This window comes from Lissotriton vulgaris, chromosome 6 (assembly GCF_964263255.1).
Source record: "Lissotriton vulgaris chromosome 6, aLisVul1.2, whole genome shotgun sequence".
Taxonomy (NCBI): domain Eukaryota; kingdom Metazoa; phylum Chordata; class Amphibia; order Caudata; family Salamandridae; genus Lissotriton; species Lissotriton vulgaris.
In genome coordinates, this window is record NC_141694.1 from 774,857,035 (window position 1) to 774,881,774 (window position 24,740).

Consider the following 24,740-nt stretch of genomic DNA (forward strand, 5'->3'; position numbering starts at 1 on the left):
GTTTCACCTTCAGTGGCGGACGAGGGCGGGCAGGACAAAGGGGAGGTGTTGAGGGGGTGTTCAAAAATAAAAATAAAATACTTACCTTATTGCAGCGTAGATAGGTGTGGTGCAGCGTCCAGGGAAACTGACTTCAGGGCACAGGGTTCAGGGTTCGATCCCCAGCTCTGGCGGCAGCCCAACTCAGTACCATGTAACTCTGGGCAATAGCTCACTTAATTTCCACAAAGGTCCCCAGCGCCTTGAGACCCATAAGGGTGAGTAGTTTGCGCTTTACAAATACAAATACGAAAAAATACGGATACTCAGGCAAGGTACTGGAAGCAGGAAGCACCCAGGCTCCCCAAAGCCAATCACAACATTGCAATGCGACTTTTTGATTGGTCTGAGAGCTGTGGTTCTGCGATCAGATGGAGAATGGAAGCCTGGGCATGTTCTCCACCTAGGCTGTAACGCAGCCTAGGTGGAGAACATGCAAAGTGCTCATGACTGTTTGTCCGGCACGAGAGGGATGGCCAAACAGTCATGTGCACTTAGTGCGCGCACCACTCCCAGTCTCCCTGCTCTGTCAGCAGAGCTGCTCAGTCCTGCAAAGCTGCCACAGCAGGAAGAAATACAATGATAATAACATCAAAGTATTATCATTTTGTTTTTCCTTATTTGACTGCTGCAAAGCAATGAGTGGGGCGTCGCTCCTCCGCCTTATTGGAGGAGCCGCTATTGACCACATTAAGTGGTGGAAATGTAACACAGGGCTCTCAAAAATAAGCCCCTACATTGTACCTTCTCCATACCTTAACAGTCTGGTTTCCTGTACAGTTTAAAAAGAAAATCAATGTTCAATAATTTAAATAATGTTGACCGTTTAAATGTAAATAGAGCAATACTATAGCTGTATCTGAAGGGTTTGCTTATCTAGCTTAGTATTTTGAAGTAGCACGATCTGAGATGTGGATAGTAATTTGAGTTATCTCTATCCTTTAATTAACAGAGATTGATCTATAACTGATTAGTTAAGTCTAGACAATTATCATATTTCTTGTAGCGTGTGTAACACCCCACCCCCCTTCTCCTGCCCTGACATCACAAAGGCCAAGGTCTCGAGACAAGCTCACATTGGGCTACACTTTGCTAACTATATTTTAAGGTTCTACAGAGAATCCGCAATAAATGATATAGGGAAATCCGGTAATTACCAATGAATTTTTTAAAAAGGTGCTTTGCCCTACACCAGGGTTGGACTTGTACAGAAAGTTGGCCCAGGCATCAAATTAAAAGTGGCCTCCATTAGTAAATTAAAAAGCAAAAAATTGGCCTACATTTACTAATCAAGAAATGTTTAAACATGCAAAGACAAACTGCATATGTGTTTTGTAATGTATGGGAGATTCTAGAGATATAAGTTTGCTGCGGGTAATCTGTGGTAATACCAGGTAAATCAAAAGTAAAAATTGATCCACTAGATCATATATAGGCCACAGACAACAAAAACACAACCCATGCACAGATCTGTTCGAGCAGCCTTTCGGGCACTGCCATATTGCCCTATATGTCAGGGCAACCCTGGCCAACATAATGTTATTGAAGGACATACATCCTGATTCGGATTGACCTTAGCAGTTGGTTTTCTTTCATGTAGATCCACCCTATAATCTGTTGTTATATTCCCTTACCAGTGACAATTGAATTCTCAACACATTTGACATTGCACCAGAGTTTAGAATGGAAGTGAATAAACCAGATTACCGTTAAATATTTGCTTCAGTCTCTACTACAAATGTTTCCTGCAGGAAACTGACAGCAAATCAGTACTTGCGTGTGGTGACTTTCCTAAGCTTTGGAAGGAATCCTCTTTGGGCCCCTTTATAAAGGGGAAACGTTTGACGTTGCTTCCAATTCCGCAAACGGGGTTAGGGCTAGCCACTTGTCCCCTATAGGTTCACAAATGTCTATACGTTGGAAACCGCAATTGAAACAATATCAATATTTAGCTTAGGGCTAATTTTGAGTTTTCATGATGATAACATTTCAGTTTTCTTTTACAAGGTCATTTTATGGCATAGGTTGTTCCTGTTCCACCTCCACGTGTTTCACTGTTGGGAGATTAACATCTATGGTGTTAAAAATATTAATCCTTTAATAAGTTTGCATAACAAATGCTTCCCATGGTGCTTCCCGCTGCACCTGGTATATGACTCATTATCACACCCTGTTATTGGCAGCATGTACTTAAGTGTTGTTTGAGGGTACGTTTTGAAAAAGAAAAAATAACTATTTGACAGACAATGTAAATTATAAAAAATATATAATTGTTAACTCCATATCAAAAATGTACTATTAACGTCAGTAGAATTTCCTCTGACACAGGTAGCAAACAATTATTAAACCTTTTAATGTATACAAGCATATTAAATATGGGCATGTGCAGACCACAGTTATTTGAAAGTTTAGTACCAGAAACGTTAACAAAACCAAAAAACTGAATGTCAGTAATCAGTGTTATGACAGTCGGATAGTAACTTTCAGAGACAGATACATTACGTGATCACATAGTCACATACTTGTCAGCTGTCTTGTTACATCAAAGCCAGTGTGCCATTTGGCATCCAGGTCGCATCTCACAGGTGCTTTTTGGTCAAAAGAGCCCCATATCGCAATAAACAGTGAAAAATGATATAAACTGTCATTCATTATAGAGTATGGACGAAATAAAGAGCTGAAAATTCCAATCAGGCTACCATAAACATGACGGGCTGCACTAGCACCTCGGATGTAGAAGACAGATATGGGACAAAAATGGAAATAAATATGGGGCAATATGATCCCTGGTGGAAATCGATGATTAGCAGGATTTCTAGGAATAAACCTGTGGATTTGTGTGAATCTACAGAAAGTCTATAAATCTACTAAGTAGAGGAAATCTACCTCTGCCATCTTTCTAAAATTGGAGGTAATATCTGTGTGGTAATTTTGCACCTGAATTTACCTATTCCACGAGGATCAGTTATTTTGAGATGCCAAAATTACCCTGGGATTATGAGACCCTATATTGGACGGGGAACAACATTTTAAATGGGTGTTGAATCGCTGAATTTTGCATTTAAAGTTCCAACCAATTCTGGACCCTTTTCTTGGGGGTTGGGAGGGGGGCGAGATGGGAGAGGCTCTCAAAGTTTGACTTCCCAGAGTTGTCCCCAGAGTAAGCAGTAATACTTTCACAGGTCCTTGTGCTCGGAGGTAAAGCTGCTAAACTTGAAACGGTATCCCACGGTCCAACGTGTACAGACTCGACTTAATTACATTTTTGAGAATGCCTCAGGGCGTCCGATGACAACGTGACTTAAAATTCTGAATTCCTTTTGAAGGTATTTACAGACACTGTGCACATCCACTTGAAGACTGAGTCAGAGAGGAGAAGATTTGAAAAGAAATCATTGGGGTCGAGTTAGAAAATGGATTCCCAAGAGCTGATTGAAGAGAGTGGAGTACCAGGTAAGCATCTTAATATTGGCGTCACAGAAGAATATATTATTTGGTGGGAGAACTGGACCACTGCTGTGTTTGTAGGTTGTCGCTCTAGTTCGCCTCTCATCTGGGGACGGACGGGTAGCTTGCGCGCCCCAGCACTCAGCAGCAAGCAGAGTCGGCGAAATCACTCCAGTTGTTTCGGAGGAAACAGAAATACAATCAAAGACAAATCAAAGTTTGTATAACCAAGAACACGTCCTGACTTTAATTAAATAAAGTGAGCAGAAAAAAATATGGGTACATGGAACCTTAAAACATTCGTACAGTGACTGGTGATAGTAGATGACAATCATAAAATAGGTAACGACAAGAAAGTTTATCAATGTATCTGATGGCAGGAAACGTCACACGTTTTTTTCTAATAAACTATATGAGAAGTTTATCATAGGTCTCTGCTGTAGATATAAAACTGAGAAAACGTTTTTAACAAGATGAAAAATTGTTATTTGTCATTTTTACAGCAACTAGGTAAGATTCTAGTAGACAGCAGTGCGATTTTTCCAGAAATCATACTGTAGTTTATTTATGTTTTTATTGATTTATTTTTGTACTTTTATACAGTACGATCCAGACTTGTTTGGCAACAAAGCACTTTACTGAGGTACAGAGGCACAGATGAAAATAGTGTCTAATCAATATAAAAATACTAAATATTTGGTTGAGTAAACAGCAAAAACTGGCAGAATAAACAATTGGGATGCAGAGGAAAAAAACCAAGTGAATGATAAAATGACGTTTACATAAATAACAATGCTTGGCTAAAAGATGTACCAGTCAACATAGTTGGTCACTGGATGTAGTGACGGTAAAACATTAGGCTCTTGATAACTCTTTAACCCCTTTTCACCCGCTTTGCTAAGCCTTTTTTTGGGCTATTTGGGGTAGTGTGCGCTTAGGCCTCTGTAACTTTTTCACCACATAAGGTATCCATGCCAAATCTGCGTCCTTTTCTTCCAACATCATGGGGATTCTAAAGGTAACCAGGGTTTGTGGATTCCCCTGGAGGGTCTCAGAAATTGACGAAAATACAGCTAAGGTTTATTTTTTGGGGGACAAATGGGAAAAAAGGGCTGCAAATGAAAGCGCCTGGGTTTTTCCCTGTAAATGGTAGCAAAAAAGAGTTTGTGGGGCTAAAATCACAATTTTCCCAGCATTTAGGGAATGATAGACTTTTGTAAAAAAAACAACATTTTTTACATTGTTTTGGCTTTTTCCTGGGACATAGCCTATTTTTGCTATTTTTTGAGCTTTCAACCTCCTTCCAATTAATGGTAGAAATGGTTATGAAAGCAATAATAGATCCTGATAAGCTATACATTTTAGAAAAGTAGATAAAATTCTGAATTCAACAAGTGGTCATTTGTGTAGATCCATCAAGGTTTCCTTATGGAAACTAACAGTTAAATATAGGAAAACTTGAAAATTCGTTGAAAATAACAGCCTTTTGTGTCAATGTTTTCACCTGTAAATTCTTCTAAGTATGACAACTCTTTAACCCCTTCGCTGCGAGGATTATTCCTCCGCTGTGCTGGGAGGAGGGGGCACGCACAACGCCCCGGTGCTGATGACGAGCTCACCTCGTCATCAGCCACAAGCTCGTCATCAGCCACAGTGCTCGTGTGCTGATGACGAGCTGAGCTCGTCACGGCCACGCCCGTTCCTTAGAATGCTCAGCACAGCAGGGGAATTAGCCCCGCGTGTGAGCGTTCTAACTGCCATGACGAGCTCAGCTCGTCATCAGCACATGAGCACCGTGGTTGATGACGAGCTCAGCTCGTCATCAGCATGGGATGGATTAAAATCAATATACTGTTACATCCGCTGGACATTAGTGGCTGGGATATATAGGACTTGTAGGTTCACCAAGAACCAGACAAACCTAGAGTCAAAAACTGAGCAGCAATTTGCAATGGCTTTTTATTATGTGCCGGTATATAGCAATTATTGTGGGAAAATGTTAACATGGAAAAATCGGTATGAAAGACACCTATGTATTTCTGGAATGGGAACAAAATATAGTTTTTAGAAACAGTAGATATTTGCACATTTCCGAATTTGGGAATACTCATACTAGCATGAGAATTATTGGTCATTTTTAAAAAATGACTTCTTTTTTACACAATGTCTTTTATTTAGAAGGCAGAAATGCATCGAAAGTCAATTGGTAATTACTGTTGCTTTACAAACCTAAATCACTCTGAGTCTCCCGATGAAAATGGTACCTTACTTGTGTACGTAGGCATAGTGCCCACGGCAGGAAACGGCGCAAAACACAGCATGGACACACCCCAATTTCACTGTGAAAAATGACCCTTTTTTGGCAAAACTAAACACCCAGGGAAATCCAGGATGGGGTGACTTGACTAGTACCCACTGGGTTCTGTTACCCAGATTCCCTTGCAAACCTAAAAGATTGTCGAAACAAATCAAATTTTCCCCACATTTCTGTGGTGGAAAGTTCTGGAAGCTGCATGGATCCCCAAATTTCCACTCACCCGGCGTTCCCCAAAGTCTTACAAGAAAAATGGTACCTCACTTGTGTGGGTAGGCCTAGTGCCCGTGACAGGAAGCGGCGCAAAACGCAACATGGACACACCCCAATTTCACAGTGAAAAATGACCCTTTTTTGGCAAAGTACCTTGATGTAGTTTTTTAATCCTAGCTGTGCCGGCACCTAGGGAAACCTAGCAAACCTATACATTTTTTAAAACATGACACCCAGGGAAATAAAGGATGGGTGACTTGACTGCCTCCCACGCGGTTCTGTTATCCAGAAACCCTTGCAAACATAAAAAATTGTCCAAAAAAACCCTATTTGCCCCAAACTTCTGAGGTGGAAAGTTCTAGAATGAGCATTGATCCACAAATTTTCCCCCACCCCGTGTTCTCCAACGTCTTTCGAGAAAAATGGTGCCTCACTTGTGTGGGTTGGTCTAGTGCCCGTGACAGGAAACGGCGCAAAACGCAAAGTGGACACACCTCAATTTTGCAGTGAAAAATTACCCTTTTTTGGCAAAGGGCCTAGCTGTAGTTTTTGAAACCTAAAACATTGTCAAAAAAACAAATTTTCCCCACATTTCTGTGGTGGAAAGTTCTGGAATCTGCATGGATGCACAAATTTCCTCCCACCCAGTGTTCCCCCAGGTTAGTCAAGGACCTGCGACAGGCAAGGGCCAAAAACCTATTGATGCAACATCCAAATCACCTATCACAAACCAACCTGGTTTTGCAAGGGGGCTCCAATAAGTTTTTGGCCCGGGGCTCGGCGGCTATCTAGGAAAACATACCTAACCCACACATTTCTAGAAACTAGACACCCGGGGGAGTCCAGGGACATACGGCTTGCGTGGGTCCTCCATCATTCCCCTACCCAGAATCCCCTGCAAACTTCAAATTTCACTGAAAATTCACTTTTTTCTCAAATTTCTGTGTGGGAAAGTTCCGGAATCTGTGGGATCCACAAATTTCCTGCCACTCAGCTTTCTATCAGGTTTCTCAATAAAAATGGTACCTCACTTGCATGGGTGGACCCAAAACCTATTGAGGCAACATTAAAATTACCTATCGCAAACCAACCTTGTTTTGCAAGGTGGTCCCATGAGTTTTTGGCCCTTGGCTCGGCATCCAATTTAGGGAAACCTACCTAATCCCCACACATCTGGAAACTAGACACCCGGGGGAGTACAGCGAGATATGGCTTGCCTGGGTCCCCCATCATTCTCCTACCCAGAATCCCCTGCAAACCTCAAATTTCGCCCAAAAATTCACTTTTTTTTCAAATTTCTGTGTGGAAAAGTTCTGGAATCTGCGTGGACCCTCACATTTCCTCCCACCCAGCTTTCTCCAGGTCTCCCGATAAAAATTGTACCTCACTTGTGTGGGTAAGCATAGTGGCTGCAACAGGAAATGATCCAAATCGTACTGTGGAGACTTCAAAATTACCTATAGCAAAACTACCAGGTTTTGAGGGCGGGGCACCTGAGATTTTGGCCCTGGGCTCGGCGGCCATCTTGGGAAAGTACCAAACCCAAACATTTCTGAAAACTATACACCCGGGGGAGTCCAATGAGATATGGCTTGCGTGGATCCCCCAACATTTTCCTACCCACAATGCCTTGCAAACCTGTTTTTATCGGGTGGCTTGGGGGAATGCTGGGCGGGAGGACATTTGGGGATCCACGTAGATTCCAGAACTTTCCCACACAGAAACTTGAGAAAAAGGTGATTTTTCAGCTAAATTAGAGGATTGCAGGGGATTGTGGGTAGGAAAACGGTAGGGGACCCATGCAAGCCATATCTCGCTGGACTACCCCGGGTGTCTAGTTTTCAGAAATGTGTGGGTTTGGTAGGTTTCCCTAGATAGCCTCCAAGCACGAGGCTAAAAACTCATGGGGCGGCCCTTGCAAAACCAGGTTTTCTTTGATAGGTAATTTTGATGTCGCCTCAATACGTTTTGGGCCCTTGCCTGTCACGGGCACTAGGCCTACCCACACAAGTGAGGTACCATTTTTCTCTGAAGGCTTTGGGAAACATGGGATGGGTGGAATTTTGTGAATCCATCCTAATTCCAGAACTTTCCACCACAGAAACGTGAGGAAAATGTATTTTTTGACAAATATTTAGGTTTGCAAGGGATTCTGGGTAATAGAACCTGGTGCGAGCCAGTCAAGTCAACCCATCCTGGATTTCCCTGGGTAACTAGTTTTTAAAAATGTATAGGTTTGCTAGGTTTCCCTTGGTGCCTGCAGAGGGTTCAAAATATACATCTAGGCACTTTGCAAAAAAAGGGTCCGTTTTCACTGTAAAAATGTGGTGTGCCCACCTTGCGTTTTGGGCTGTTTCCTGTCACGGGCACTAGGCCTACCCATGCAAGTGAGGTACCAATTTTCTTGGAAGACTTTGGAAAACGCGGGATAAGTGGAATTTTGCGGATCCACGCAGATTCCAGAACTTTCCACCAAAGAAATATGAAGAAAATGTGTTTCTTTGGACACATTTTTAGGTTTACAAGGGATTCTGGGTAACAGAACCTGGTGCGAGCCAGTCAAGTTACCCCATCCTTGATTCCCCTGGGTAATTAGTTTGTACAAATGTACAGGTTTGCTAGGTTTCCCTATGTGCCGGCTGTGCTAGGGCCCAAAATTGACAGGTAGGCATATTGCTAAAAACAATTCAGTGCCTAGGTGCCTAGTCAGCTTTCTGCTGCACTGTGGCTATTTTTTGGGGGGGTGGGACATTGGTATGCCCATTCTGGGCAGGCCCCACCCCCACACCTAAAAATCCAGCATATTTGCTGGCGTCTAATGGGCTTTTTGCCCCCCCGGGGGGGCAGATTGGGGGCTACTGCCCCCATTTTCTCCCCCGGAGGGAGCAAAAAGGCTATAATTGTTGCGGGTGGGTGGGTGGGGGCATTGCATTGTCCATTTTGGGCAGCCCCCACCCTAATTAAAATGTGCCCAAAAAATCCCTGGGGTCTACTGGCCTTTTTACCAGTAGACGCCAGGCAGAAAAAGCAAGGGGGTAGAAATAAACACAAGCACGATAGAAAAGGAGTCATTATGGAAGAGTGTTTAATAGGAAAGGGAGAAAATCAAAGGACACACTTGGCAGAAAGCAAATAACAAGCAAACAATGTAATCAGAAGCAAAAAGCAGGAATAGAAAGAGAGCAAACTAGGAACTGAAACCAAGCAAATGGGAAGAAAGGTAGGGACAGGAAAAGGATAAACAGGAGGGTTAGGCCACAATTGTATACCAGAACTGTGCTGTATCAGGAGCCTAGAAAGCACAGTTTCACTCCAGGCTGTGCTGGAGCAGAAACACGAACTGAGCGAAAGCTCAAGAGCCAAGGTAACACTGCAGGGAGTGCTAGTTCAAGGAAACAGAAAACTGCCACAGCTCAGGAAACATGAAGTCAGAAGAGTACTGCAAGCAATGCAATTCAGGAACAAGAAATAGCTGAAGCTCCGGAGCAAAAAATAACGATAGCTCAGGAACTCAGGAAACAAGGTAGCAATACAGACACTCATACAACCAGTTACTCACCCATATAGCAAGTCACATCACCGCACATTCGCCCATATAGCTACTCACACCCCCACTTGTTTACCCACAAAATCACACACCCACTCAATCACTCACAGAATCAGCCTCTCAACACAGCCACTCACCCCCATAGCCCTTATACAGTCAATCACACAACCACTTACATACCTATTCACAAATCCATACAAGCACTCATGTATTCATGTACCCACCCATACAGCCATTCACACAGACACTCAATGTCCAATACAGTCACACACACAAAGTCACGTAATTAAACACCTACTCAAAGAGTCACTCACTCACCCATACAGGCACTTACACATCCAGTCACGTACTCGCACAGCCATTTAGATACCTACTCACTCACCCATACAGTCACTGTACTCCCACTTCCCCACTGATACAGTCACTTACACAGTCACTCACCCACCCATACATCCATTGACATACCCACTCACACATCTCACTCAACCACACAACTACATACACAACCACGTATACACCCATGTAACCACTCACACATCCATATGCACAAGGATACATATAGTCACACAGCCAGTCACATGATAATATATTAAAAGTAGTATCACTCATTAGTAGTACAGCTAGTATACTACTACTAAGTTTGTAGCTACCTAAATGTATATGTATGACAACCATAAACTCTTACAAAGTACTTACACTTACTGGATGGTGTCATCAGTTATGTCATTTGAGATGTCATCAGTGATGTCACTGACCATGTCTTAAGTGATGTAATCTGTGAGGTCAGTAGCAGGGCATTGCAGTGGCGTAAGTTATAGTTAGCTCAGGTAACTATTACTGCTGAATTTCGCTGGTTTTGTACAAGTGAAATATGACCCGAACTATAATGTCCCAGTATCCTTTGTTTTTTTCAGTGAATAAGTATATATATATCCACTGAAAAACTGAAGGTTACAGGGACGTTATAGTTAGGCTCAGATTATACATGCACAAAACCATAGAAATTCGACAGTTATAGTCCCTTGAGCTAACTATAACTCACCCCACTGAAATGCACTGCTGATGACCTCACATATATATATCAGTTAGTTAGTGTTAGTTATACCCTTGGCCTACTGCCTTCTGTAACTATATTGACCATTAAGGGGTATTCTGCCATTGCATATAATGCCTACAACAACCAAGAACCTACTTATCTGCAGTAGAAGTTATTTATTAACTATCATAGCTGGTTCACTTCACTCCATAGTTCTCTTACCTGAATAGATGAAGTGATGGCTGGTACTTGTCACAATTTTCTAAAACCTTACTTCAGGGTTTCCCAATGTGTCTTCTAAATCATGGTGGTAGTAGTAGTAGGCTAGCATGCTAACAGGGAAGACATCACAAATGAGGTCCCACTTTCACCTAGGTGAACTCCAACTGCAGGATTAATCAAAAGGATTATCCATCACAGGCAACTAGATTGAAAGAAAACATAGAATTAGTGGGTTATATTCTCATCATAACTTTTCAAAGACCAATACCAGACTACCACCATGACAAAACAAAGAAGACCTGATATTATACCAAAAACTGGCAATGGGAACTTCTTCTGAGCAAGGGGAACCTAGTATTTATATAAAACAAAACATACAAGTTCCTTACATCAGGAGAAATTGACTCAGATTCACAAGTGGACAAGGTTAAGCGTTAATGCAACACAAGGCCTCAATGATGATGTTGACGAATTATGTTATATATCTAAAATATGGATCCCTTTTATGCTTGGGTGGGTAAGTGGGGCTGGTGTGGGCTATTGCTCATGTAATAGAAGATCCTGTAGTGATTTAGTGTCGCTTTTTGACCGCATCCGTCCCATCAAGTATGTGATCTATTTATAGTGTAAATTAAGTTACACCTCAAGAAACCACGCAGTACAGTGGAAGGGGATTATGGGTTTGATCAATAGATGGGTAAATGGGATTGAAGAATAGTGTGACAGAGACAAGCACTACAAAACAACAAGATTCATCAGGGCAATGAACAGCATATCATCATCAATCTGTTGTGGAAGGAAATGAAGGAATGGCACAGTTCAGTTAAATACATTGTAAAGTCCTTCAGCCCCGGAGACCAAAGTTATATCTAAATGTTCTGTTATCTAGGTTTGAAAAATACAAATTATGGTAGATGTATCAACACAGTTCTAAAAATAAGGATAGTTAAAATGAAATTATACTGTACAAATGCCAAATTGGGTGGCGCATGTGCATTCTTTTCTGAATGTCCATCTAGGGTGCCTGGCTGAATAGGGTCCAGTAAGGGAAGCAGGAGTGTTATGGGGCTTTAGCCTTTTGTGTAGGACAAGGAAAGGCCTGTTCATTGTAAAACAGAAACAATATTGTAGAGTCATGGAGAAGGACAGAGGATACGTTTTATAGGAGTACACCAAGACTAAGAGGCAGAGCATGAGCGTAGGCTGCTGCAATTATGCATTTTATGGCTAATGTGTGATCGATTAACTGAGAAGTGAGAAAAATTTACAACCAATTACAGACAAGTAGCTGCATGTACGGGGATGATCAATATCACAACTTTCATCATAACTGTTAGAACTGGGGGGTTCTAGTTGGCAATGTTATGCTCCTTTGTCCAAATAGGGACCCGTGCTTCTAAGCCAGGGAAAGATGATTACACTCTTGGATAACCCCTGCTCACCCTCTTGGTAGCTTTGCATGAGCAGACAGGCTTATCTCGGAGGCAGTGTGTTAAGCATTTGTGAACACATACAGTAACACAGTGAAAGCACTACAAATGGACACTGCACTGGTTGTATAAAAATAAGTATTCTTTTTATAGACTTAACACTAGACCACAAATGACATAAATCCGCAATACTGTACACAAAATAAACTTAAAGATGGTGAAAGTAACTTAGTTCAAGTTGATGATAAATGCTACACGATTCTCACAAGAGTACCTTGGATGCCTAACGCAAAACAAACAAAAGGTTCGCAGGTAGGGTGATGGGTCAGTTTCTTGCTTTGGGGGAATCGTTGGGTCGCTCCTCCATGTTTGCACGGAGTAGGGGATGAGTCTTGTTCTTTGCCGGAGGGGAGGTGATGTGTTGATCCTTGTTCTGCATTCCAGTTACGATGCAGCAAGATGGCGCCTCGATGTGATGCGACAATCCGGTGCTTGCGATAAGATGGTGCCCTTGATGCGATGCGACGATGTGAAGAAGATGATTGCACGCCCAACGGCAGTGCGGCGACTCTGCAACCTCTGAGCCACGACAGGCCCTACGACACATCTAATAATGCGACGACGACCCTTGCGGTGGCAACACCCTTCTCCGGTGATGCAACGGCAAGCAACTGCGGCGAAGACACGGCCTCTGCAGCGGCGACACACTTCTCGGGCGATGCAACAGCACAGCTACAACAGCGACATGCTTCTTCTCGTTGAGTTGCTCTTCTAGCTTCAAACGACATGCAGGCTTCTGCAGACAGAATTCCCAGCAAGGAAATTCAGAGGGGAGCTGGTGGTGAAGTCTTGTAGCCCTGAGACTTCAGCACGAGGCAAGCACAAGTTCAAGCCCTTGTAGAAATATTCAGCAAGATGATGAAAGTTCCTTCTCATTTGCTTGGCAATAAAGAAACCACTACAGGCCAACCCCAGCAAACAGCACACTGGCAGAGGGGCAGTCCAAACACCTGCAGCTTCCTTGGTTCTTCTCCTTTCAAAGGTTTGTCTTGTTTTCCCAGAAGTGATCTAAAGTCTTGGGGTCTGGGTCCCCATATTAATACTACTATTCTCTTTGTTCTCTGAAGGCAGAGGGTCCTGTACCTAGTTCTAACTAGTTCTGGGTGCACTCTGCCTGTGCACATCTTCTTCTTTTGGCAGTGTGGGCAAGGGTCCTCAGACATACCACAGGAGGTGGAGCCAGCCTTGTGGGAGACAGGCACAGTCTTATTCAGGCCGAGGTGCTACTCCTACAACCACTCTACATGCAGATAGGTCTATTCAGCCCTGTGCTGACTCACCCTGTCTCCTGGAGCCCCCCAGCCCCTGTCACCCACAAAACCAAACATACAATACACAGCCTAGCAGAGGCAGGCTTGGATAGTTGGGCAAGAAAATACATACTTTCTAAAAGTGGTATTTTCAAACACAGAACGTTAAAATCAGCTTCACTAAAAGATGTATTTTATCATCCTGATTTCAGGCATACTAAATTTGTTTTTCCACCATGTTCCCTGGGTCAGTTAAGATTATAAGATGTTATTATCAAACTGCCCATTCTGGCCTATGGGGACAGGTAGCCTTGCAATATTGAAAAACGAAATAGGCTGTAATTCACTATCAGGTCATGCCATACACATCAGGGCCTGACATACCTTTACATACAATGCACCCTGTCCTGGGGCCTACCTTAGGGGTGTCTGCTATGTAGAAAAGGGACATTTTAGGGACTGGCAAGTGGGTGCACTTACCAAGTTGACATGGCAGCACTATACTGCACACAGGCTCTGCAATGGCAGGCCTGAGACATTCTTTACAAGCTGCTTCTGTGGGTTGCACAATCAGTGCTGCAAGCCCACCAGCAGTATTTGATTTACAGGTCCTTGGCACACATGGCACACAATACTAAGGTCTGACAGGTAAATCAAATAATCCAATCATGGAGTCACTAAACAATACATTAATTTACAATAGGGAGCACTTGTACTTTGGCACTGAATAGCGGTGGCACAGTGCCCAAAGCATCTAAACCAGCAAAACATATAAAAAACAGAGAAGGCAATCAGTGAAAAATGGAAGGGAGACTCACGCCAATGGTACCAGGTCTAACAATAACATTTAGCCAAGCACATGCATCTTGTGATGATTATGTGGCATCACAAGTCTGTCTCCAGTAACAAACAATAAGCCCCATCAACCACAACTACATAAGAGGAGTTTCATATTTGCGCCAGCACACACCATCAGCCGCATTTCCAAAATTAACACACCTATCTCCAGTACACTGAGCTGGATAGGCCTCAGTGTCATCATCATGTTGGTTTCCCTTTCAAGTCAATAGCTTCCTTCTTCTGGCTGTTGATGTAGTCCCATCCGCAGTCCTTCCATCCTCTTCCTGAACTGAGTAACAAATCAGTCCAACTCTGTCCCAACCCGAGTGAGATAAACCTGTAGTGCACTACTGTGGAAGAACAAGAAGAGAAACAGAATTTGACTACATTAATTGTTACCTAAAGTTGTCTCTGAAGAACCAGAAAAAAATAGTGGACCCTGCAATAAAATCTCGCTAAGTGTGAAAGAGCCAATCACGTTCTGAAAAAATGATCACCCCTCAGGCCCCAAACATTGTAAATCATTGTAATCAAGAATACAAATTATTTGGACACCCACCACATGAATCATCAAACTTCACATCAATAATATGTCACTCATTGGTGCAGTAGTTACCTGTTCCAATTAAACCAGTGGTGTACAAATGTATCTACTCTTTGATGCAAGCAAGCAACACATTGAAATGAAATTTGGCCGTCTTGTATTCAAATGATATTTACTGGTTCAACCTTGTTAGGGGATGAAAAAAGAAGGATAGGCATAGGACGGAGGCAGGCATTGTCTCTAATGTCCTTGAAAAAATGGGGAGGCTTTTCACTTCACACTGGTCCAACTCTAATCTGGACATACAAGTGTCTATAAATGGTGCAGCTGCATAAGTCCGACACAAACAAAATATATAATGTTCCTCTAGCTATATCCATTTTTGGCAAAGCACTAAGCAGGTCAACGATAAATTATTAAAAAGTTTTATGGTGGCCCATTTAATCAGGGAAGTAGATTTTGCTCTCAAACTCTGGTGGTTCGCCCAGAAGTTGGTCAGCTAACACACTAGAGTCTGATCTATTACCCTCATCATCCTCCTGTGGTATTTCGGAAACAGTGTAATTGTGTGGTATAAAGTCTTGGTTCATGTTGATCATGGTCAATCTCTAAATGTTTTGTGGCAAGAGACTTGTCCTTCCCACTCACTATGACACCTGTGTCACACACAGACAGGCACACTGGCTACCGGACAGGGCAAATACTGCTGAGCTCTGGCTATTGTCGCATCTTCCCATGCCAATAGACCAATTTGTTTTGATTCATGTAGTCGTCTTTATTGGTCATCTGGATAATCCTGGAGCATCCTCTGAATAGTCATTGGTTCTGCCACTTGCTAGACCTCTTTTGACTTCGCATTTGCACGTAACTTAAGCCCTGACACTTAAAACCAAGCCAATGCAGAGGTTGGGTCTGATTCTTCAGTTCCTGCATTTGTTGCTGCCGGGGTTCTTGTTACTAATGTTGAGTGCTCTGAGTTGATATCACCGCCCTCTCTGTATGTTGATGGCTGCATCCCAGAACTTCTACATGGGACTCTGATTTCTAGCCATTCTGCTTCAAAGTCTTCCTCTAGATCAGCAATTTATGACTTGTACGGTGAAACATCCATTTCAGAAAAAGGAATGCACAGATGTACCTTTTGGATGGCACGATGTCTCTTTGCAGCCTTGGATTTACAGCCATGTGAAGATCGGACTCTCAACTAAGTTATGCTTTTTCCGTTGTTGTCCACACTTGCAAACATCTGCAACACCTTTTTTTACTGGTCTTGTAGCAGATGCAACAATGGGATAGCTAGGCTCAAAGTAGTGTCTTCCTTGCTGACTTCCTGGGTGAAAATCTCAAGAGGAAGTAGTAGCATATTTGTCAGGAATTTGACTAGGCTCAATTTGTCTATCTCCATGGTCATGCTATTCTTGGTTGCATCCCTCCACTTTGATTGACATAGACATTGATCATTGGTAATGCTCAAACAGAAGTTGCAAACATGTGATAGGTTTGGTTCCAATGTGTTGGCACCTCTTGTATGAGGGCTTTAACTGGTATTCTATTAGTACACTGAATGATACTCAAGTTTTTACCAGCTTTAAAAGAATGGCTGAAATTAGCTTAGATTATTTTGCAGGTGGACAGTATGTTGCTGACTGTTTCTTCTTTTTTGAGAAAGTCCTGCACAATCAGGTTGATGTAATGCACCAAACACAGGACCCCGAAATAGCAACCTTCTGTCATGGCATTAATTACTGCAATTGTCCATGGCAACAATTCCAATTCTTAGACCCCTGGTTCACAGCCATTCAAACACTTAGCTGTTTAAGACTTTCAAAATGGTTGCAGCTGTATGGGATTTCTTCTTGGTGAACATGGCTACTGTTGCATACCGCTGAACATCCTTCAAGGTTTCTTCAGTGCTGAGACCTGTATATTGCTGTTACCTAACCCCCACAAATGAAATTTTCTGTGCAGTGATACACATGTAATCAGTGGCTTAACAACTGGTCCACATGTCTGTCAGCAGGTGTATAGGGTGAACAGCAATCTGCTGCAAAGCTTGTCCAACCAATTGCAGCACATCATGTAGAGCACTAGAACAGCAACTCTGGCTAAATAGATATGACTGGAAACCTTCCATTTCGAGCATATGGCCACTACAAATTATAAAAGTCCCACTCCTTCCATACAAGAAAAAGGGAGAAGGTCCTGTTTTAACATTTTAACCAGCTTCCCATTGTACAAAGATGTTGTTGAGAGGTTTCATTCATAGGGCCCCTCCCGCATAAACTTGCCTATAATAGAGCCTGCATTTTTTGCCTATTTGGTGACACTGATTCAGGTGTGTTCTAGGAGGTGGTAGACTCAATGTGCGCCTTGGGACAGTCACTGTTTGGGGTGGTGTCTCAATCTGACTCTTGTGCCACTGAGGTTACTGAGGTGGGTTATACTGGAGCACTGCTGGGGACAAGGATGCTTTGCGTAAGCTGTCACCCTCTTCTTCCTCATCACCTTCACCTCCCACCATGATCGGAGCTGATTCCCTTCTCTCATCACCTTCACCACCACAACCTGCAACAATTTTTTTATGATGCGCCTCCCAGTGGATTGTGTGATGTTTTCTCATATAGCTAGTTCAGCCTCTAGTACCATAGTGAGAACCAGGCTTACCTCAAGAAACACTTGTTTGGTAAATGAAACATTTTGCAATGTTATCCTCCAGCTAGCTAATCGTAAAGAAGTCCCAAACTGGGGAGGTGAACTTTTTTAGTGTGCCAATGTTTGAAGAAGAACTGGCCGTAGATGGGTCTGTCATGGGTTGGCTCTCTGCAGTACATACTTCAAATGAGCTAGTTGTGGTTGCAGGTCTCAGTGGGGGCCTAGTTACATATTTGAAAGCTGGCAGTGGAGGTTGTACCAGAGGCACAACCTTGGGAACCAGTTGAATAGGAGGGGTAATGTTGGTATCCTTGAGCCAGCATCCATTACAATGACTGGCTTATCATCCTCATTCTCTTCCCTAATTGTAAGTCTTTCAGGAACTTTCCTTTTCACTTGTCTCTCCTTGCATGTCTCAGACTCAGCCAGGGTCCAAACCATGTCCACATCATCTGAAGCATGCTTGGAGAAGATGATGGAGTACCCTTTGTTTTTCTTTCTGGAGATCTGTAAGCCAATGGTTCAACAACAGGTACTTCCTATTCAGCAGGAAGCTCAACTTCCTGTTTTGCTTCCACTTCAGGAAGATCAACTATTGCTGGCAGTGACTCCTGTTGTCCACTGTGCTAAGTCTCCTGCTATGATTTGGTACTAATATTCTGCTGAAACATATCAAATTCAGGCCCACTGCTCATTGCCAATATAGCAGTGACTACCTCACTGAGACATATGGCCTTGGGCTTTGGTTGAAGTGGTGCCATTACTTTGGGACTGCTGCCCCCAGCTTGTTCCACAGAGGATATAGTGTACCACATACACAAAGTTTCCAAAAAAGGTTTCTGGTGACATGCAAGTGATGGTAATCTGCTCCTTCTTCTCCACCTCACTGGCCACTTTAATGCCGCACCTTTCTTTGAGCTCTTCTTGAAACTGTCTGCTGGTAGTGGCACTTAGCTGCACAAGCAGAAGAGACTGGAAGGCTCACGTCACTTGTTGTGATAACACCACTTTGTACAGGCCTTCTTTCTGGCAGTAATGTGGGTGATGTCTCTTGTGTACCTAAAGGAAAACAAGCAAGTAAAACATTAAGTGAAATGTGTGATTTTTGTAGTTTGAATTATTCATACTAGTACAGAAAATATAATTTAGTGTGGTTACTTATTGCCCTAAATAATTAGCAACACTAGTATATCGATTTTAATGGCAAACCACACTAATAGCATACAGATTTAACTGTTTGCTCGATGTGCATCTAAGCGAGACAACTCTGTAAGTCAGGGAGGTGCATGGGACAATTAATTAATCCTTAAAAAAGTTATGCTGGTGTGCACCTAAGGCAGGCATGGGGGTCCAGGAGGAAATTGAATATTCATTAAAACAAGAACGCTGTTGTGTTACTGTGCCCATATGGCGAGCAGGAGGACAAACGGTCCAGGGGAACATGAGTAATTACTATCCTTAAAAAATTAATGGTGGCATGTGGTAGGCAGATATGGCAGGCAGGGGGTGTAAAAAAAAAGAAAAGAAATTACAAAAATAAATATGTAAAAAAACAAATAATTGCTGGTGCACTAGGGGACAATGAGAAACCCATTAGGAGGCAAGGAGATGCAAGGGAAACATGTAAAAAATGCAAATAGTATGAAACAATATTCAATGCTTCAAGTATCCGGTCTTTCGTTGCACACCATTGGTCACAATTTCAGTGACAGACCTTTCACTGAGGGTTTACTTCTCAAAAAGTGACAAATTTCATTTCTACTTCGGGACTTTGACACTTTTTTGAACTTTTTGATTTCCGGAACTTCACCAGGACCGATCCATATTTTGTATCTGACCAGGACTCCATTGTATTCGGCCTCAAATTGTACCTTGGTCCTGGTGTATAGCTATCATACACTATCATTAGTATTCAACAAGACCATAACTGTGTTGGTATACAACACACGATTATTTTCAGTAGTTGAGGTTACCGATAACCTGAGCTATTCCGAGGTGAGTCTGTCCTCGATTACCATGATCAAGTGATCGGGATCAACAATGTTTACACAGAGCCAATGGCGACCGCCTTTGATAGCAGTGTTTTTGAACTGAAGGAACCCGCCACGCGCGGATCTCTCAAGCTCCACATCAGGTTAGAGAACTTCAGACCAAACACTATACTGTACCACTCAACATTACTGAGATAGTCAGGAATAACGCTATATGTTATCTTCTTATTTTTTCATTTATCTTTAGCATCTAATATCACCCGAGCTAAATCAGACATGTAAGTTCCTTTTCGTTCAAATCTATAAGTGGTATTCACCATTTAACTATTGCATAAACAAATGTGATACTTGACCTATAGTTATATTAATGAACCATTTTATAATGTTTGATTATTTACGATATTGTTTCAAGACATTTTTAAACAGATGATATGTTTACTATCTTTTCGACAGCATTGTTCCCTGATGAAGGGCCACATATCGGCCCAAAATGCATTGGATTCGATATAATATACATGATGTCTCGAATATGAATATATGATTTATGAAATAAGTGAAATGAACTGATTTTCTGAAGAAATTTATGAAAAATAAACAAAGACTTTCAAAACTATATATAACATTGTGTGGAATCCTCTAATATCAGTAGAGGAGATATTGGTGTTCCTGCAGGGATGGTCCCAGTGACCCACTGGCATCACGTGTTTACTAGTTAGCTATCATACACTATCATTAGTGCTTGGTGCATTTTGGAGCTGCTTCAACTTAAAACTTTAAACGTCTCCTTATTGGATTTTTGCCATTTTTGTGTTATTTTGTATATTTAACTGTCGATGTTTTTATAAGTTGTTTTTGGATGTTTATTCCTTGGTGCTTTGACGTTATGACTGCTTTGTTACTGCATAAATACTGTACACATTGCCCTAAGTTAAGCCTGTCCACTGTGTGCCATAACTACTAGGTTGTTGAGCTCCGGTTATCTTAATGACTGAAAAGAGTTGTGAATATTCCTTGTGGTGGGCAGTTGCCCACCACATATAATAATTGTATCCACCTACACTCATTTTTATTCTGTAAAAAAATTTGGATATGAAATATTCTGAGATAGTTGAAAATGCAACAACACTAAATTCCAGTTTGGTTCGAGCTGGAGAAATATGCAGGTTTTTAATTTTATTTCATATTATTTCACCATTAAGAGTCCTCTGATTAGCATGCACCATGTGACAGATCTCTTTTTTTGATAATCAACTTTATTAAGTTTATAAAACAGCAAGAGAAATTCATTGGCAGCAGCTTACAAATCAACATAGACAGCTGGTCAAAATCAACAAGACATATAGGCAGGGTCAGTCCACTCCAGTCCAACATTTCATCCTGTATAACAGTAATATCACATCTTAAAACAATCATTACAACTGGACTCATGGCGAGATCATGTTGAACCATTTCCCCCATATTTTGGGAAACAATTCCGGAGAACCTCGGGATTCAAAGAGGGCCCCCTCTTGGGTGCTGCACCAATCTACCCCCCTCCTACATCGCCCCACAGTGGGTGCAACGGTTCGTGTCCAGTGTCGGGCTATGTCACTCTTGCCCACAGCCACCGCCATTCCCAGCAGGCTCTTAACCATCCTGGAACCGTCCAGGCCATCAAAGATCCCTAGCAGCGTTCGCAGCGAGTCATGAAGAACATCCCAAATCAGGGACTGTGTGAGCTCCAGCTCCACTCCTCTCCAGAACATCTCCAGCACCAGGCATAGCCACACCATGTGGTAAAAATCAGCGGGGGATAGTCCACATCTTGGGCAGTCTGGGGAAGGTCGCAATCGGGCCCGGAAGAGTCTCTCTGGGGGGAGGTAAGCCGCGTGTAGGTAGTATATCTGCACCAGGCACAGCCTGGAGGACGTGGTCAGTGTACGTGGAGCCATTAGGGCATCCCACCCATCCACCTCTTCTAGGGGGCCCACCCATGCCTCCCAACGGGTGCGCAGCCTGTCCAAGGACACGGGGCCATTATTCACAAGGGAGCGATAGATGCGGGATACTCCTGTCCTGCTCATATTCCCCATCATCACTTGAGCTTCTAGCGGGCTGAACTCTGGGAGGGTAACTGGTGAGGGGAGGTGTGCATGGATGGCATGGCGCAGCTGCAGGTATTTAAAGTGCTGGGCATGGGAAAGGGCGTGGCCCTGTTGTAGGTCTGCAAAGGTACAGATATGGTCCCCCACCCATACGTCTCCAAGGACCGAGACGCCGATAAGATCCCATCGACGGAATCCATTCTGAGACGATACCTACCGGAGCCAGGTACCGTGCCAGAGTGGTGTCTGACAAGTAAGTTTACGGTCCCATCCCGTGTGGCGCAGGGCGGCGCGCCAGGCCAGGAGGAACGCTCTAGTGATTGGCGCCATGGTTTGTGGCACTGGGCATCCGTAGAAGAACGCTTGGATCTGTGAGAAATCCGTATCCTCTAGTTCCACGCGGTACGCTGGGTCGGACCAGCAGCCCGCGTACCAGTCGTGGATGACTATCAGTTTGGTGGCAAGGTAGTAGAGGTAGAGGTGAGTCACCCCCAGGCCCCCGTCAAAGGAGGGGATACGGCTGTGTGCTAGGGAGATCCGTGGTCATCCACCACCCCAAAGGAATCGGGAAATGGTCCCGTCAAGCTCACTGAACCAGGTGCAAAAGAGGGGAATGGAGATATTTTGTAGGATGTAGGGAAGCGGGGAAGGACCATCATTTTGAACAGAGCGCTTCGTCCCAGGGGGTTGAGGGGAAGGGTTTGCCATTTTTTAAGATCTAACCTCATCGGGCCACCCGGGGTGTGATGTTCAGTGCCCATTCTAGCTCCGGCAGGAGGGCCACCCATATCCTCAGGTTTTTAACTGAGTGATGTCTGAGGTGAATGGACGACTGGCAGTCGTAGCAGTCCCGTGAGGGATGCAGCGGGACCAGGGTGGATTTGGCTGCGTTGAGCCGGAGGCCGGAGACTCTCTCGAAGTCAATGTCTTTTGCAGGCATTTGGGGCCCGAAGTCGCTGGTTCCGCCAGGTGTAGGAGCACGTCGTCCGAGTAAAGGGCTATTTTGTCTACGTGGCTCTCGTTCCAGGTCCACCCCTGGACGAGGGGGTCCTGTCGGATGAGCTTTGCCAGGGGCTCCATCGCTAGCATGAACAGGAGTGGGGAGTGGGGACACCCCTGGCGCGTGCTTCTACAGATCGGGAATGCTTCTGAGAGTGACCTGTTGACCAACACCTCGGCCCTGGGGTTAGCGTACAGGATCCCAATGTAGCGGCAGAACAGCAGGCCAAAGCCCATCGCCTCCAGCACGTCTTGCAGGTATGCTCAACTCAGCGTGTCAAAGGCCTTCTCAAAGTCAAGAAAGAAGAGGGCCAAATATGGGGTCAGGCGGGCACGATGGGCCAAGGCCAGGTGGAGGCGGCGGATGCACTGACGGGTGCCTCAGGACGGCATAAAACCACATTGGTCCGAGAGGACCAGATCCTGTAGAAGGGGCTTGAGCCTCTGGGCCAATATCGTGGTGAAGAGCTTGATCTTGGTATTGATAAGTGAGATTGGACGGACGTCCGCGCAGTTCGTGGAGGGCTGTTGGGTCTTGGGGATGAACACAATCGTGGTCAAGTCCGATTCAGGGGGAAAGGAGCCATTTTCCACTACGTGTTGATAGAGACCCAGCAGTCGGGGAGCCAGGATATCCCGAAAAGCAGCGTAGTACTCCAGTGAAACCCGTCTGGGCCAGGCGTCTTGCCAGGGTGCAGAAGAGGGATAGCCTCCAGGACTTCGTCTAGGGTGAAGGGCTTCTCCAGGGCCTCTGCAGTTTCAGGTGTAAGAGAGGGGAGCCGAGCATCAGCCTTGCTCAGGAGGGTAGTTAGGGGCGCGTCAGCCGGTCGCGCCGCATAGAGGCAAGCGTAGAAACCTACAAAGGTTCCGGCTATGGCCGCGGAGGTGACCTGAAGGGTGCCATCCAGTGCACGGACCTCCGGAATAATGTGGTGGATCTTGGGGTAGGAGACCAAGTTGTGGAGGAGTTTGCCATTTTTGTCACCTCAGCCATAGACCCGCCCCACCGACGACCACCATAACATTTGGGCCGAGTCCGGGTGGGGTCCTCACGTCCAGCGGAGGCTTGCTCAGCCTCCAGCTGGGCGGCCAGGGACTCCAACTCCGCGAGCTGGGCCAGCTGGCGTGGACAAGCCCCCTCGCCACCCCGCGAATCACCGCCTTGCCGGCCTCCCACAGAGTTCCTGGCGAGGGAACCAAACCCTCGTTGGTAGAGAAGTAGTGGGTTAGCTCCTGGCCTAGCGTGTCCACCAGTGTGTGGTCCTGCAGGAACCACGCGTATAGACGCCATACCGCCCGTGGTCCTGTCGGGGCGGAGCCAAGTCGGAGGGAGATGGGGGAATGGTCGGACAGTCCCCTGGGCATGATAATCGCTCTCGAGACCAGGTGACTGTCAGTGTCCGGGAGCAAGAGAAGGTCAATGCAGCAGTGGGTATGGTGGGAGGCCGATGTGTGGGTGTACTGTGCTGTGCGGGGGTTCCTGACTCACCACACGTCGCAGAGCCCTAGAGCCGAAGCCCAGCTCGATAGGGCTGCTGCGGAGGAGATTCGGGTCACAGACGGGGCACCGGTCTTGTCCTGCTGGGGCTGCATGATGGCGTTAAAGTCACCACCAACCACCGTAAGGCCGTGCTGGAAGGAGGAAAGAACCTGTGTGAGGTACCGAAGCGTTGGGGACAGGAGGGCGTGTGGGATGTAGAGGTTCTGGATATTGCGAGGAGCCCTCCACCATGCCCGATATCGCCACATATCGCCCCTGTGGGTCAGTGTATGCCTTAACCAGGGTAAAGGGGAGACCTCTCCGGAGCAGAATTGCCACCTATCGGGATCCGCGCAGAAACCCGGAATGCCAGACCGTCGCAAATCCGTATCGGGCCAGGAAGTTGCATTGCGATCCTAGGAGGTGGGTCTCTTAGAGAAGGAGGACGTCCGCCGCGTGGCGGTGAGCCGCTCAGATAACGGCTGTGCGCTTAATACGGTCGAGGAGACCATTGACGTTCCAGGAGAGAACGTGAAGGGGTCTAACCAGTGTGTACGCCATTAGAGGAGGGGGGATGTACGGGAGCATGGGA

General features: G+C 44.6%; 1 protein-coding gene across 3 annotated transcripts in view; it reads left to right on the forward strand.

Moving 5' to 3' along the window:
• Positions 1-3,356: 3,356 nt before the first annotated feature.
• LOC147707969 (amine sulfotransferase-like) overlaps positions 3,357-24,740 on the forward strand; it is a 255,175-nt gene continuing 233,791 nt past the window's right edge. For 2 of the 3 annotated variants that reach the window (XM_086926781.1, XM_086926783.1), the window contains exon 1: positions 3,357-3,492. In XM_086926781.1, coding sequence (XP_086782907.1) covers positions 3,453-3,492 — 40 coding nt within the window. In that variant the 5' untranslated portion in view covers positions 3,357-3,452. The remainder of the gene's footprint in view (positions 3,493-24,740) is intronic. The other variant, XM_086926782.1, reaches the window with a different exon arrangement.